The following is a 15337-nucleotide window of genomic DNA, read 5'->3' as shown; positions in this document are numbered from 1 at the left end:
AGATCCTGGTTCAAGTCCAGGCTCTGTTGCAGCCGGCCGCGACCGGGAGACCCATGGGCGGCGCACAATTGGTCCAGCGTCGTCCAAGGTAGGGGAGGGTTTGGCCGGCAGGGATGTGGGTTCGTTTCCCACGGGGGGCCCGTATGAATAAAAATAAAAAACATCTATTCATTCACTAACTGTAAGTCGCTCTGGATAAGAGCGTCTGCTAAATGACTAAAATGTAAATGTAAATGTTTTAGAGACTTACCCAGAAAGACTCACAGTTGTAATCCCTGCCAAGGTGATTCTAACATGGGGTTGAATACTTATCTAATCAAGATCTATTAGTGTTTTATTTTCCTTCTTTTCATTTCACTTTGACATTACAGAGTATTTTGTGTAGAACGTTGACAAAAAAATGACACTTACATCCATTTTAATCCCACTTTGTAACACAACAAAATGTGGAAAAAGTCAAGGGGGGGTGAAAACTTTCTGAAGGCGCTGTACTTGTTCCTGAGAGTCTTTCAGTGATGGGGTCATAATATTTTGTAGCTTAAACCGTTCAAAAGATAGAGCTACATTTGTAGGAAAAACTCTCTGTTTATTACAACCACATCTAGCGGAGGTTACTGACGGAGGTCAAATCAGGAGACACCACATGGGGTCGCAACCTTTAGTTTGGGAAACAGTGTTAAAAAGTCACACAGATCTGATGAGTCCTCCTAGGAGTGTGGGGTGTGTGTCTCGCGAGAGAGGTGTGAAAGATACTGTATGAGGGATGAATCATGCATGAAATTATGCCAAGGTATATTTGAAAGGTTAGGCAGCCTATACCTATTTAGTGCACTACTTTTGACCAGGGCCCATATAGGGAATAGGGTGCCATTTGGGACTAGCTTTAGAGTCTGTGGGCAGAGGGAGAATACTTAAAGGAAAATGATCTATTTGGCTCAGAAGTGCATGAGGGGCATTAGAAGGAAATGATCTATTTGGGTCAGAAGTGCATAAAGGGAGAAAAGTTTAGAAGAAAGGCTCTTCTATTAAATACAGAGCTGGAGGCTATCTGTTCTCTGGTTGCCTAGGTTACCGCCCTCAGATGGGTGACAGGGGAGAAAAGTTGAATAACACCCGTACAGAATAGAACAGAACCCACGGCATCAACTACTGATGAAGGAGAGCCTGACAAAGCGAGAAAAAGAGGCAGAGAGATATAGATAAATAGAAGAGAGAGAAGTGAGAGAGAGAAGAGAGATAAGTGAGAGAGAGAGAAGAGAGAGAAGAGAGAGAGGAGAGAGCAGAGAGAGAGGAGAGAGGAGAGAGGAGAGAGGAGAGAGAAGAAAGAGAGGAGAGAGCAGAGAGAGGAGAGAGGAGAGAGGAGAGAGAGGAGAGAGGAGAGAGAAGAGAGAGAGGAGAGAGAGGAGAGAGGAGAGAGGAGAGAAGAGAGAGGAGAGAGGAGAGAGGAGAGAGGAGAGAGGAGAGAGAGGAGAGAGAAGAGAGGAGAGAGGAGAGAGGAGAGAGAGGAGAGAGCAGAGAGGAGAGAGAGGAGAGAGAAGAGAGAAGAGAGAGAGGAGAGAGGAGAGAGAAGAGAGAAGAGAGAGGAGAGAGAAGAGAGAGAGGAGAGAGGAGAGAGAGGAGAGAGAGGAGAGAGGAGAGAGAGGAGAGAGGAGAGAGAGGAGAGAGAGGAGAGAGGAGAGAGGAGAGAGAGGAGAGATGAGAGAAGAGAGAGGAGTGAGGAGTGAGGAGAGAGAGGAGAGAGCAGAGAGGAGAGAGGGGAGAGAAGAGAGAGGAGAGAGGAGAGAGAGGAGAGAGGAGAGAGAGGAGAGAGAGAGAGAGGAGAGAGAGGAGAGAGAAGAGAGAGGAGAGAGGAGAGAGAGGAGAGAAGAGAGAGAGGAGAGAGAGGAGAGAGCAGAGAGAAGAGAGCAGAGAGAGGAGAGAGAAGAGAGAGGAGAGAGAAGAGAGACGGATGGTGATGAAAATGATTTAAAAGCCTATTTTCAACCCACTCCCTTTATTTCAACTCTTCTCTTCTCCTCTGAGTGCAGAGAGAGACAGAGAGTCTGTCAGAGGCTAGATCATCTGTCAACAGCTCCTCTGTAGGGCAGATTACATTCTCTCCCAAACGCGGAGAGAGAGTGAGTGAGTAACTGAATGAGGGAGTGAGTGTCTGTGTGTGTGTTTGAGAGAAAGAGAGCGTGAGAGAGAGCGAGAGTGAGAGAGAAGGGAATCACATAGTTCTGAGAGATTTGTGCTTTTTGAGGTCGGTTCGGATTCGGTTTGATTATTACAAAATAATCACGGTTTTCTATTTCTATTTCGATTAGTTGGGTTGAATGCTGTAACAACACAGAATTAAACAATTAAGTCCCATGATGGTAGTGACTGCTTATTTCTGCTTATCACTTAGAAACCATCAGTTATTCACATTACTTTACTTTAATAAAATATTTCAGTTGTTGTGTATATTACATTTGTTTTATTTGATGACTTTATTATTTAATTCCAAGTCATCTCATCTCCATAGAGCTGTCTGACAAAATCACTATTTTGTAGTTCTTCAAAGTAAATAAGGCATGCTTTTATGACTGCTGAATACCAACTATCAATCACTTAGATAATGTATTCTCAGGTAGAGATACCTTGCGAAGCAACAGCTGCTCTCTATATCCCCTCACGACTGTGCATTCTTCTGTCTCTTCCGTAGCAGGCGTAAAATAAACAGACTGGACAAGTAGATGCGCAATGGATTATGGTCATTGTAATTAATTACCACGTTTTATGCACTAAACTATGTAGAATATTGGCCTGTTGGAAACTACAACTCCCTGTGTCTTTAGTGTCAGTTTTTATTGTGTTCTGATTAAATTCAGCAGTCTAACCAATATTGCACTGAAATATTGGTACGGCTGCTTAATTTCACACACACACACAACAATCAGACTTCACAACATGGTTGGAGACATTTGTTCAATCAGAAGCGTTAGTCCCAGTCTCAGTGGCTCTACTGTCTGTGTGTAAACAGCGTGACTGATCATGGTCTGCTATCTCCAAGCTGCAAGGGAGTCCCTCTCCCATCTTCCCTCTCCAGGCTCCAGACTGCAGTAGGCAGACACAGACAATCATCCTCTCTCCTACTCTCCAGGCTCCAGACTGCAGTAGGCAGACACAGACAATCATCCTCTCTCCTACTCTCCAGGCTCCAGACTGCAGTAGGCAGACACAGACAATCATCCTCTCTCCTACTCTCCAGGCTCCAGACTGCAGTAGGCAGACACAGTCAATCATCCTCTCTCCTACTCTCCAGGCTCCAGACTGCAGTAGGCAGACACAGACAATCATCCTCTCTCCTACTCTCCAGGCTCCAGACTGCAGTAGGCAGACACAGACAATCATCCTCTCTCCTACTCTCCAGGCTCCAGACTGCAGTAGGCAGACACAGACAATCATCCTCTCTCCTACTCTCCAGGCTCCAGACTGCAGTAGGCAGACACAGTCAATCATCCTCTCTCCTACTCTCCAGGCTCCAGACTGCAGTAGGCAGACACAGACAATCATCCTCTCTCCTACTCTCCAGGCTCCAGACTGAAGTAGGCAGACACAGTCAGTCTATCCTCCTCTGTCCTCTTCCTCCCCACTGAGAATAGAGACCCCATGGGGAGCCTGCCCGGCTCTATGGGGAAGTCAACCCTCAGACACTGCACAATATACTGTCAAAACAAAGAGACTAGGAGGACTAGCTAGCTAAGTAGTATGATATTGAATGCTACATTTTCTTAAAGGATTTGGACAGCATTTTGAACAACTTAATGCAACAAAGACAAAGATCCTTCATAATCAAAAACCGTCTCATAAAGAAGCATCTAAGCCAGATAATATCATATAGGCTAATGTCAGATTATCTGTAAGGATCATGTAAACATGATTGATTGCATTAGAAAATGGACAGGCATTCGATATCATTTGACAGCATCTCCAATATACATGTCATGGTAAAGCCTAAGTGATCCGATTAGCATTTTAACTTTACACTCTCTCTGCAGCATTTTGTCTCCCTCTATATTCAGCCCTACTAGACTAGCAACACTCTGTTTCACACTATGCTCCACGGTCTCCTTGACAACAGAGACCTGCTTGGGCTAGCACCGCAGCTAGGACAGGGGCACCATCACACACACACACTCATACAGAGACACATACACACGCACACACACCTATGAATTTAAAATTCTCACGCATCAAAACCCAGCACAAAGTACTGTGGGTAGGCCAACCATAATAATCTGGGAAAAACGGGATTATAATCCCTGTGACCCATGCTGTGTGCTGCACGCTCCCTGGCCTGGGTAATCCTCTATAATATCACAACACAGGGGGATGGAGGATACACAGGATTAGTTACAGCTACTTCGTATGTAGAGCAAAAACCTATGTTGATTTCTGGACCGGAATGAGGCCTTCTTTTAAAGCCATTGCGTAATTGAACTCTGAGTTCCATTGACCATTCTATTCCAACATAGTGACTGTAACTAACTAACACTTATGAATGGCTTCCCAGACACAGATTAAGCCTAAAAAACACCTCCAATGGAGATTCTCCATTGAACATGCTTTTTAGGCCAGGACTAGGTTTAATGCAGCGTTTCCCAAACTTGGTCCTCGGGATGCCAAGGGGTGCACGTTTTGGTTTTTGCCCTAACACTACACAGCTGATTCAAATGATCAAAGCTTGATGATCAGTTGATTATTTAAATCAGCTGTGTAGTGCCAGGGCAGAAACCAAAACATGCATTGAAGAAGCGTTTACTTACTGTGCTTGAGTCATGTAGTGGTTGTTCCATGTACTTCAATGTGTTTATTGTAAACTGCTGCAGAAGACTCGTCTCAGCTAAACGACTAGAAGGGAAATATGAAGGCTACTGAGCATTTTCAATAGTCTGAAAGGTTTAGACCCTCCTGAGGAACTCAACGCTGCATCGCTTCCCTGAGATTAACAATGTAACTGGGTCAGAGGAATCATCAGTTACACACAGCAAAGTATCATCAGATGACTCCCATAAATTCACACTGGGATAATCATCCCTTACGGATGCGAATGTGCGCACACACACACACACACACACAGTCACGCTGCATTGAGAGTACACTGCAAAACCAACCCTAGGCTCACTTCTCAGTCCTCACGTACCTCATCCCCTTTCTGTATCTGATCCTGTCACACAATCACTCCTTCTGTTGTAGACCTGGAGTCACCATGGGCTATTGGGTTCACCCCAGTTCAGTGTACCAGACACCTCTGTGGTCTATTTATTTCTATGAGAGCCCATTGTTTTCAAACACATCATATGACACCTCAGGACTCTCTGTGGACAGTTCCTTAATAGGCGAAAGCTTAGTGTACCAACAGTTGAAAAACATTCATAAAGAAAACACCTGATTGATATTCATAGGGTATTCTAACAAAATCCAATACCACTTAGGCCTACACATCTATTACAAAGAAAGTCATGGGAATAAAATCAATCCCACTTTCGACACTGTCACGATCGTCGTCAAGAGAGGAGGACCAAGGCGCAGCGTGATGAACGAACATGTTTATTTATCATTAGCGATAAACACGGACAGTAAACAAAAACAACAAACGACTCGTAACGTCCTAGGTAACATAGACCAACACGGAACAAGAACCCACAAACACAAAGGGAAAACAGACAGTTAAATATGGCTCCCAATCAGAGACAACCAGCCCCAGCTGACACTCGTTGCCTCTGATTGGGAGTCACTCAGGCCAACATAGAAATAAACAAACTAGAAAGAACACACCCTGGCTCAACATATAGAGTCCCAGAGCCAGGGTGTTACAGTACCCCGCCCTAAAGGCGCGGACTGCGACCGCGCCTCAACTAGAGCAAAACAGGGGAGGGCTGGGTGGGCATTCCTCCTCGACGGCGGTTCTGGCTCCGGTCTTGCCCACCACCCTCCAATAAACCCCCCATAGCGCCCCTGGTCCGGTCTGGCCCCGCTGGCTGGAGCCGAACTGGACGTAGCAGGAGCGGTTAGCTTCAGCTCCGTAGTGGAGCAGTTGACCGGTACCTTACCAGGCACCGGTGACCCAGGCACGGGTTGTGCTGGACTGACAACGCGCACCCCTGGCTTGGTGCGTGGAGCCGGAACGGGCCGGACCGGACCGGGCTGACGACTCGCACCCCTGGCTTGGTGCGTGGAGTAGGAACGGGCCGAACCGGGCTGACGACTCGCACCCCTGGCTTGGTGCGTGGAGTAGGAACGGGCCGGACCGGGCTGACGATGCGCACCCCTGGCTTGGTGCGTGGAGTAGGAACAGGCTGGACCGGGCTGGCGACGCACACCGTAGGCTTGGTGCGAGGAGCAGGGACAGGCCGGACCGGGCTGGCGACGCACACCGTAGGCCTGGTGCGTGGAGCAGGGACAGGCCGGACCGGGCTGGCGACGCACACCGTAGGCTTGGTGCGAGGAGCAGGGACAGGCCGGACCGGGCTGGCGACGCACACCGTAGGCTTGGTGCGAGGAGCAGGGACAGGCCGGACCGGGCTGGCGACGCACACCGTAGGCCTGGTGCGTGGAGCAGGGACAGGCCGGACCGGGCTGGCGACGCACACCGTAGGCCTGGTGCGTGGAGCAGGGACAGGCCGGACCGGGCTGGCGACGCACACCGTAGGCTTGGTGCGAGGAGCAGGGACAGGCCGGACCGGGCTGGCGACGCACACCGTAGGCTTGGTGCGAGGAGCAGGGACAGGCCGGACCGGGCTGGCGACGCACACCGTAGGCTTGGTGCGAGGAGCAGGGACAGGCCGGACCGGGCTGGCGACGCACACCGTAGGCTTGGTGCGAGGAGCAGGGACAGGCCGGGCCGGGCTGTGGAGACGGATAGGAGACCTGGAGTGAAGAGCTGCCACAACCCGTCCTGGCTGAATGCCTACCCTCACACACTCTGTGTGAGGCATCAGCACAGGACGTACAGGGCTGTGTACCCGTACTGGCATAACAGCACGTGACACTGGCGCAGGATATCCGGGACCGAGGAGAGGCACTGGAGGCCACGAGCGCTGAGCCGGCACACTCCGTCCTGGCTGCATGCCCACCTTCGCACAACACGTGCGGGGTGCTCGCACAGGACGTACCGGACTATGCCGGACCACTCGTGGCACAGTGCGCAGCTCCGCATACCGCGGAACCTGCCCAGTCTCATGCTGCCATGCCTGAGTACGGGGAGTTGGCTCTGCTCTCCATCCAGGCTCCGCCAACCTGCCTTCTGGCCCCCAAAACCCGGTGGCCTCCTCTCCAAATCGCCCTGTGGCAGCCTCCTGCTGCCCAGCCGCCCATGCCGTGTGCCCCCCCCAAAAAAATGTTTTGGGGTTGCCTCTCGTCCGTCCGACGATGACACTGCTGACGCCGCTGCTCCTCTCTCGCCAGGGCCTTAATCCTAGCCCATGGCCCTTTGCCCCCGAGCATGTCCTCCCAGGACCACGATTTGCCCACCTGGGCCATCGCCAACCTCTCCATCTCCTTTCCCGGCGCTTCCTCCCATGTCCAGTCTGCCTGCTCCTGGACACGCTGCTTGGTCCTTGTATGGTGGGTTCTTCTGTCACGATCGTCGTCAAGAGAGGAGGACCAAGGCGCAGCGTGATGAACGAACATGTTTATTTATCATTAGCGATAAACACAGACAGTAAACAAAAACAACAAACGACTCGTAACGTCCTAGGTAACATAGACCAACACGGAACAAGAACCCACAAACACAAAGGGAAAACAGACAGTTAAATATGGCTCCCAATCAGAGACAACCAGCCCCAGCTGACACTCGTTGCCTCTGATTGGGAGTCACTCAGGCCAACATAGAAATAAACAAACTAGAAAGAACACACCCTGGCTCAACATATAGAGTCCCAGAGCCAGGGTGTTACAGACACCAATGTAGTGAACGGCGAACAGTGCAACACCCAAACCAAAGTTCCCTCTAGGAAAAATAATGGTACTCTATTCTATTTATTTTTTTAAGCTCCCTTAAAGGGAAATGTAAAAAAAAAAGTGTCAACTTCATTTTCATCATCTTGAGCACCACCTCAACATCAACATACTGTATGTGAAAATGGCTAGTTTCTATGAAAAACAGATAGAGGGAGATGAGTGTTTACTAAATGTCTACTAATTGGTTTATATTCCTCTGTCTTTTTACTACAAAACATAGAAAAGCATCATTTTCACATATGTTGATGTTGAGGTGGTGCTGGAGATGAAGACTAAGAAGTGGATTTTTTTTTACATTTCCCTTTAACATAGCTTATAATTCAGCCATTGCTGAATCCTCAACATGGCGTGGGTGAAATAAATAAATACCTATCCTAACATTCAAGGGCTGAGGGCTCCAGAGGTTGAATATATGCACCAGCTGGGCTCATCTAAAATGCTTCTCGCTACGGAGGTGACAGCCAGAGCTAATACATTCAGAGAGAGAGGGAGAGGGAGAGGGAGAGGGAGAGGGAGAGGGAGAGAGAGAGAGAGAGAGAGAGAGAGAGAGAGAGAGAGAGAGAGAGAGAGAGAGAGAGAGAGAGAGAGAGAGAGAGAGCGATAGCGAGAGAGAGCGATAGCGAGAGAGAGAGAGAGAGAGAGAGAGAGAGAGAGTCCCTCTTTTCTCTAACCTCTGAGAAATTCACCCTTCTGTAGTTATATTCTGTAGTCTGTAGGTCCAGGCACCAGACAGTAACAGGTTGTTCTCTGTCTGTCTCACAGACACTTGTGGATAGACAACATCAATACAACACTCTGAGCCTGTCTGTCTGTGGATGGGCACAGACTGTCCCTGTCTCTGTGCCCCTAATGCTCCCAGGCCCTCAGCTAATGTACTCCACCATTGTGTGGAGAGTTGAAAGCCCTATTAGACAAATGTAGTATTATCAAGAAACCGACTGCTAGGCTATTTATTTACAAATATACTGAGGAAGATTTTAAAAACATACGATATGACAAGAAAACATGGGCATAACAGAGTCTCCTTTCTCATGTATTCTGATGTATCAGACTATCAGCTAATGAAAGTACATCCACGTCAGTGAAATGAAATAATAATAATTGCTTCTACTCAGCTCAATTCCAATACCTGCTGGTTAATTAGTGTATTACATGTCAATACGTTGATAGAAAATCCTTGCTTTTCAGCAGAGTGCAATTCAACAGAAATGATTCATACATTAGCAAAACAAAACATTACTCACAACGTCCCTATAGACGAAAAAACTAAAAAGAGATAGTCATAAACAAAATAAATATTATTGTTGGTAAAAATGTATCTTGCAAAGAACGAAGATGCAGTAAAAATGTAAAGGGAGCTTTAGTTCGCAAATAAGGGGAGCTTTAAGGTGATTCACAAACCTTCTCCAGCTTTTCAAAGTGCTCCCGCAAGAATTTCATAGGACGCTCAGGCTTGGCGATGCACAGGTTGACAATGCACTCTTTGAGGATCTGCTGGATGTTGTGCTTCTGCACAAATACTTCACAGCCCTTCAGACTCTCGTCTTCATCCAGATTAGGGGAGGAGGAGGTGGCCATGTTATTTATCTGGTTTATCTGCAGAGAGGTGGAGAGGAGGGGAAGTTGAGGAGAGAGGAGATGAAGGAAGAAGAGAAGGAGAGAAGCGGAGGGGAAAGGAGAGGGGAGGAGGAGAGAGGGGGTGAGGAGAGGTGGAAAGAGGAGAGGAGGAGGGGAAGGAAGAGCAGGGGAGGTTGAGGAGAGAGCAGACACAGGGAGAAGAGGAGGGGGAGAAGGGGGCGAGGAGGAGGAGGAGGGAGGGGAGAGACGAGTGGTGGAAAGAGGAAAGGAGGAGGGGAGAGGGGAGGGGAGAAGATGAATAGGAGATGAGAAGAGAAGAGAGGAGAGGAGAAGAGGAGAGAATGAGAAAATATGTGGGGAGAGGACAGAGGAGATGAGAGGAAGAGTGGAGGGGAGAGACGATGAAGAGGAGAGGAGAAGAGGAGGGGGGAGAGAAAGAGAGAGCGCGTGAGAGAGAGAGAGAGAGAGAGAGAGAGAGAGAGAGAGAGAGAGAGAGAGAGAGAGAGAGAGAGAGAGAGAGAGAGAGAGAAAGTAAAGAAGAGGAGGGGAGAAGTGGAGAGGTTGTCAGAATGAGGAGAAATATCAGCCCCTGGTTGTTTGTGTGTTTGTCTCTGTCAGTTTGCATTTTCTTTAAATGTGATAGGGGCTGGATCTCCAAACTGCAATAGACAGAAGCCTATTAATTTGGCTTGTTGATGACCACGGACACTTACAGTACCAGTCAAAAGTTTGGACACACCTACTCATTTAAGGATATTTCTTTATTTTTACAATTTTTTACATAGCAGAATAATAGTGAAGACATCAAAACTATGAAATAAAACATATGGAATCATGTAGTAACCAAAAAAGTGTTAAACAAATCAAAATATATTTTATATTTGAGATTCTTCAAATAGCCACCCTTTGCCTTGATGACAGCTTTGCACACTCTTGGCATTCTCTCAATCAGCTTCACCTAGAATGCTTTTCCAACAGTCTTGAAGGAGTTTCCACATATGCTGAGCACTTGTTGGCTGCTTTTCCTTCACTCTGCCGTCCGACTCATCCCAAACCATCTCAATTGGGTTGAGGTCGGGGGATTGTGGAGGCCAGGTCATCTGATGCAGCACGCCATCACTCTCCTTCTTGGTAAAATAGCCCTTACACAGCCTTAGTCCCACTAAGCCCAAACCAGATGGGATGGCGTATCGCTACAGAATGCTGTGGTAGCCATGCTGGTTAAGTGTGCCTTGAATTCTAAATAAATCACAGACAGTGTCACCAGCAAAGCACCCCTACACCATAACACCTCCTCCATGCTTTACGGTGGGAACTACACATGCGGAGATCATCCGTTCACCCACACAGCGTCTCACAAAGACACGCCGGTTGGAACCAAAAATCTCAAATTTGGACTCCAGACCAAAGGACAAATTTCCACTTGTCTAATGTCCAATGTCTATCTCCCTCACTAACTTTAAGCATCAGTTGTCAGAGCACCTTACCGATCACTGCACCTGTACACAGCCCATCTGAAATTAGCCCACCCAACTACCTCATCCCTATATTGTTATTTATTTTGCTCTTTTGCACCCCAGTATCTCTATTTGCACATAATCTCTTGCACATCTAGCATTCCAGTGTTAATAATATTGTAATTATTTTGCACTATAGCCTATTTATTGCCTTACCTCCATAACTTGCTACATTTGCACACACTGTATATATATTTTCTGTTGTATTTTTGACTTTATGTTTTTTACCCCATATGTAACTCTGTGTTGTTTTTATCGCACTGCTTTGCTTTATCTTGGCCAGGTCGCAGTTGTAAATGAGAACTTGTTCTCAACTGGCTTACCTGGTTAAATAAAGGTGAAATAAATAAAAAAAATAAAAAATTGCTCATGTTTCTTGGCCAAGCAGGTCTCTTCTTCTTATTGGTGTCCTTTAGTAGTAGTTTCTTTGCAGCAATTCGACAATGAAGGCCTGATTCACACAGTCTCCTCTGAACAGTTGATAGTGAGATGTGTCTGTTACTTTAACTCTGTGAAGCATTTATTTGGGCTGCAATCTGAAGTGCAGTTAACTCTAATTAACTTATCCTCTGCAGCAGAGGTAACTCTGGGTCTTCCATTCCTGTGGCAGTCCTCGTGAGAGCCAGTTTCATCATAGCGCTTGATGGTTTTTGCGACTTTCCATTTTGACTAACCTTCATGTCTTAAAGTAATGATGGACTGTCGTTTCTCTTTGCTTATTTGAGCTGTTCTTGCCATAATATGGACTTGGTCTTTTACCAAATAGGGCTATCTTCTGTATACCACCCCTAACTTGTCACAACACAACTGATTGGCTCAAACGCATTAAGAAGGAAAGAAATTCCACAAATTAACTTTTAACAAGGCACACCTGTTAATTGAAATGTATTCCAGGTGACTACCTCATGAAGCTGGTTGAGAGAATGCCAAGAGTGTGCAAAGCTGTCATCAAGGCAAAGGGTGGCTATTTGAAGAATCTCAAATATAACATATATTTTGATTTGTTTAACACTTTTTTGGTTACTACATGATTCCGTATGTATTATTTCATAGTTTTGATGTCTTCACTATTATTCTACACTGTAAAAAATTGTAAGAATAAAGAAAAACCCTTGAACGAGTAGGTGTCTCCAAACTTTGGACTGGTAGTGTGTGTAGCCTACTAGTTTATCAAAGCAATGCCTTGACATGATCAAATCATAATCAGTACCTGTGGCAGGTGTAATGCACAGTTACAATGTAGTTACAGTCACACTATCTAGAGAACCATATTGTTTAGTGTCACCTCAATCTACATATAGCCTAGCCCACATCAGGAATACAGCCTCACTGTCAAATAAAGGATGCATTCTGAAATAATGTGGTTGTTAAACAATGTAATAGCTTCTGACAACAAGGTAGCCTGTCATGGAATAAATAGGCAAAGACAGTCAGATCTAGGACAGAGATAGCTAAGCAAAGCCTCCGCAAATTCACTTCCGCTATTTAAATTTGAAGGAAACATCACGGTTGATTTGTTAGCTTGCCTCTGAAGCTAGCTACTACATAGCTAGCTAGCAAGCTTAAAACTAAAACTAGGTAGGCTAACGTTAGCTAGCTATCATAAACCCATAACCTCCATCATTGGCCTCAATGTCTAACATTTAAAATTGGCAAGATAGTTATGATATAATTTGCTGTGAAAATCAAATGTATCCTAACTAGCATTACTAGAGCACCTGTTTCGTGTTCCAGGCACGACCCTATATTTCATTTCTCTCTCACACAAGATGACAACCAAATCATAACCATAGCAAAACAAAAAGCAATATTCAAGCCTGGATTCATTTGCTGATAAATACGTCAACACGTTGAGGTTTTGCCAGATAAGATATTCGTCGTGCCATTCAATTTCTTACCGTTATTTTCCGGGGATGCTCAGAGATCCCTGGCTATGGATGTTGTTTGCAAGGTAGGCTACTCTGTAGCTAGGGAAGATGCTCTGCTGCTGCAACTGCCGCTGCTCGGTTGCTGCTTTCGCTGGGGCTCGCTCTACGTCGGTCCCAATGACGTCAATTTGTCACTTTTTATTCAGCCGCAAAGCAACTCACGAGGCCAGGAACAAGCTTTCAATCCCTTTACTCATTTGAAATGTTTGAATAATTATGTGCCGTGGCATTCCTTATGTGGATGTCCACATCATCGTGTCATTTTCAATACACCAGTTTCATAAGAAGAGAGCAGGTGTTTATTTGTTTTTCTCAGCAGTGTCAGACTGAGAAAAGGTTCTCTGACAGATGACACTGACAGACCTGATCTGCTCCTTACCTGGTCATGCAGAGAAAGCACCAAATTGCCATTTTCTGTCCATTAGTTATGAGGTTTAGTTATGAGGCTGTGATATAAAGTCCATCATTGAGATCCCCCAAATTGTGTTACTGACATACTTAATAAAAATATCATAATCCTAACCTAAAGAAGAATATGATATTAAATCCGCATATTCCAACTTTGTTATACTACAGTTATTATATTGTTACGGTGTAAGTGATACTATTTATATTATAAGATATATCTATTTCATCATGCTATTCAACATTCACATCAATGACTTTCTGTAACAAAAATACAGTATGTCAAATCTTTATTCCATAGATTTAGATTAATTTCCACCGCATTTCACAAAGATGCAATAGTTGTCAATAAAGTTGTCAAGGTTTGAATTAGAGTTATCGTAAAGCAAGTATGTTTGTCGCAACGCTGCTTGTTGCCATATCAACAGTGAAAATGGCAACAAAGGTAACAGTGAAAACGGCAACAACGATGGCGGCGGGAGAAGAACGTGCTGCTTCTGAAGTTTTGAGAGCGCTAGCTCGACATCTAAACTGTCTCAACGAAGACAGCAAAACCACAAGAAAAAGAGCGCTTGAAGCAATCAAAAGAGAAACTATTGATAAAGGGCTTTCGAGCGGCGTGTTGCAGGATGTTTTCACGTGTCTGCTAAAGTCGCTGCTGAAATGCCTGTCAGATCCTATGGAAAGATGCAGAGAGACTGCCATACACATGCTTGGAGATTTTATTCGGTGTGTTCCTCAACCGGAGGATTCGTTGCCTTATCTCATGCCCGCTTTGACGCAGCGGCTCGGCGGGAAAGAGATCCTGGAGCCCGCGGAGGAACTTCGGTTGTCCATGGTGGAGGTGCTGACTCTCACAGTGGAGGTGTGTGGTAGGCACCTAGCTCCCTACCTCGACGATATGATGAAGATATTGCAGAGAACTATTGTCGACCCTTTCCCAGACGTCAAAAGGGAGAGCTGCAAATGCACTGTTCATTTTGCAAAAAGTGTACCAGGTAAGCTGGTTGAGAATGTACTGGGTGTAGTCTTGTTAGCCCACAAGTTAGGCTAACTAGTTAGCTAGCTAGCTGTGTTAGCTAAAGTTTATTGCATGGACACCTGACCAAGCTGTGTCAGAGAATGGTTATTTTTGTGGCTCTAAGTTATTTTGTACACTCCAAAGCTCTACCAGGCTGTCATGTAATATACATATTAATTATTAATTAAGTTAATGGAAATGTAGACAATAGGACAATAACAAAATAATTTGTTTCTCTGTGATTTGCATGCTCTACAGAGCTAGTTATGTATGGTCTCTCTGAATACATGTATAACAATTGAATGTATTGAGGATAATGTTTAGGAAATCGTACCCTAACTTATACTGTGGCATGAAGTGACAGTCACCTTACATTAATCTTGTTTGAAATGCTTCTCTCTATCCCCAGAACATTTCCACATGCAGGCAGAGAGCCTGGTCAAGCCCCTGATGCAGACCATCTCCCATCAGCATTCCCGTGTGCGTGTGTCCACCATCGAGGCCACTGGAGCGGTCATCCAGTACGGCACGGGGAAGAACGTGGACGATGTGCTCTCTCACCTGGCACAGAGGCTGTTTGACGACTCACCACAGGTTGGTTCTGTCAAATCTGGCAGATAAAGATCAAATACTCCTAGTGACAGTGTTAATGATTAGATTATTAGACAAATTATGTCAAATCTGGCAGATGAAGCTCAACTACTCCTAGTGACAGTGTTAATTATTAGATTATTAGACTAATTCTGTCAAATCTGGCAGATTCACTACAAATACTCAGTGACCGTTAGTGTTAATGATTAGATTATTAGACTAATTCTGTTATTGCTGTGTTCATCTAGATTATTATTTTCCTTGTTGGATAAATGTATTTCGGAAAAAATACAAAATAAACAAACTGG

At 45.6% G+C, this 15337-nt stretch overlaps 2 protein-coding genes across 2 annotated transcripts in view; one reads left to right on the top strand and one right to left on the bottom strand.

Moving 5' to 3' along the window:
- prkar1b (protein kinase, cAMP-dependent, regulatory, type I, beta) overlaps positions 1–13109 on the bottom strand; it is a 178479-nt gene extending 165370 nt beyond the window's left edge. The window contains exons 1-2 of the mRNA XM_045210930.1: positions 12983–13109; positions 9391–9585 (exon numbers count right to left, since the gene is read on the bottom strand). Coding sequence (XP_045066865.1) covers positions 9391–9567 — 177 coding nt within the window. The 5' untranslated portion in view covers positions 9568–9585; positions 12983–13109. The remainder of the gene's footprint in view (positions 1–9390; positions 9586–12982) is intronic.
- Positions 13110–13853: 744 nt separating this feature from the next.
- Positions 13854–15337, top strand: part of LOC121551168 (dynein axonemal assembly factor 5-like) — a 49643-nt gene continuing 48159 nt past the window's right edge. The window contains exons 1-2 of the mRNA XM_045210928.1: positions 13854–14415; positions 14848–15032. Coding sequence (XP_045066863.1) covers positions 13887–14415; positions 14848–15032 — 714 coding nt within the window. The 5' untranslated portion in view covers positions 13854–13886. The remainder of the gene's footprint in view (positions 14416–14847; positions 15033–15337) is intronic.

Source organism: Coregonus clupeaformis, chromosome 35 (assembly GCF_020615455.1).
Source record: "Coregonus clupeaformis isolate EN_2021a chromosome 35, ASM2061545v1, whole genome shotgun sequence".
Lineage (NCBI taxonomy): Eukaryota > Metazoa > Chordata > Actinopteri > Salmoniformes > Salmonidae > Coregonus > Coregonus clupeaformis.
This window is presented reverse-complemented; position numbering and strand designations above follow the sequence as displayed.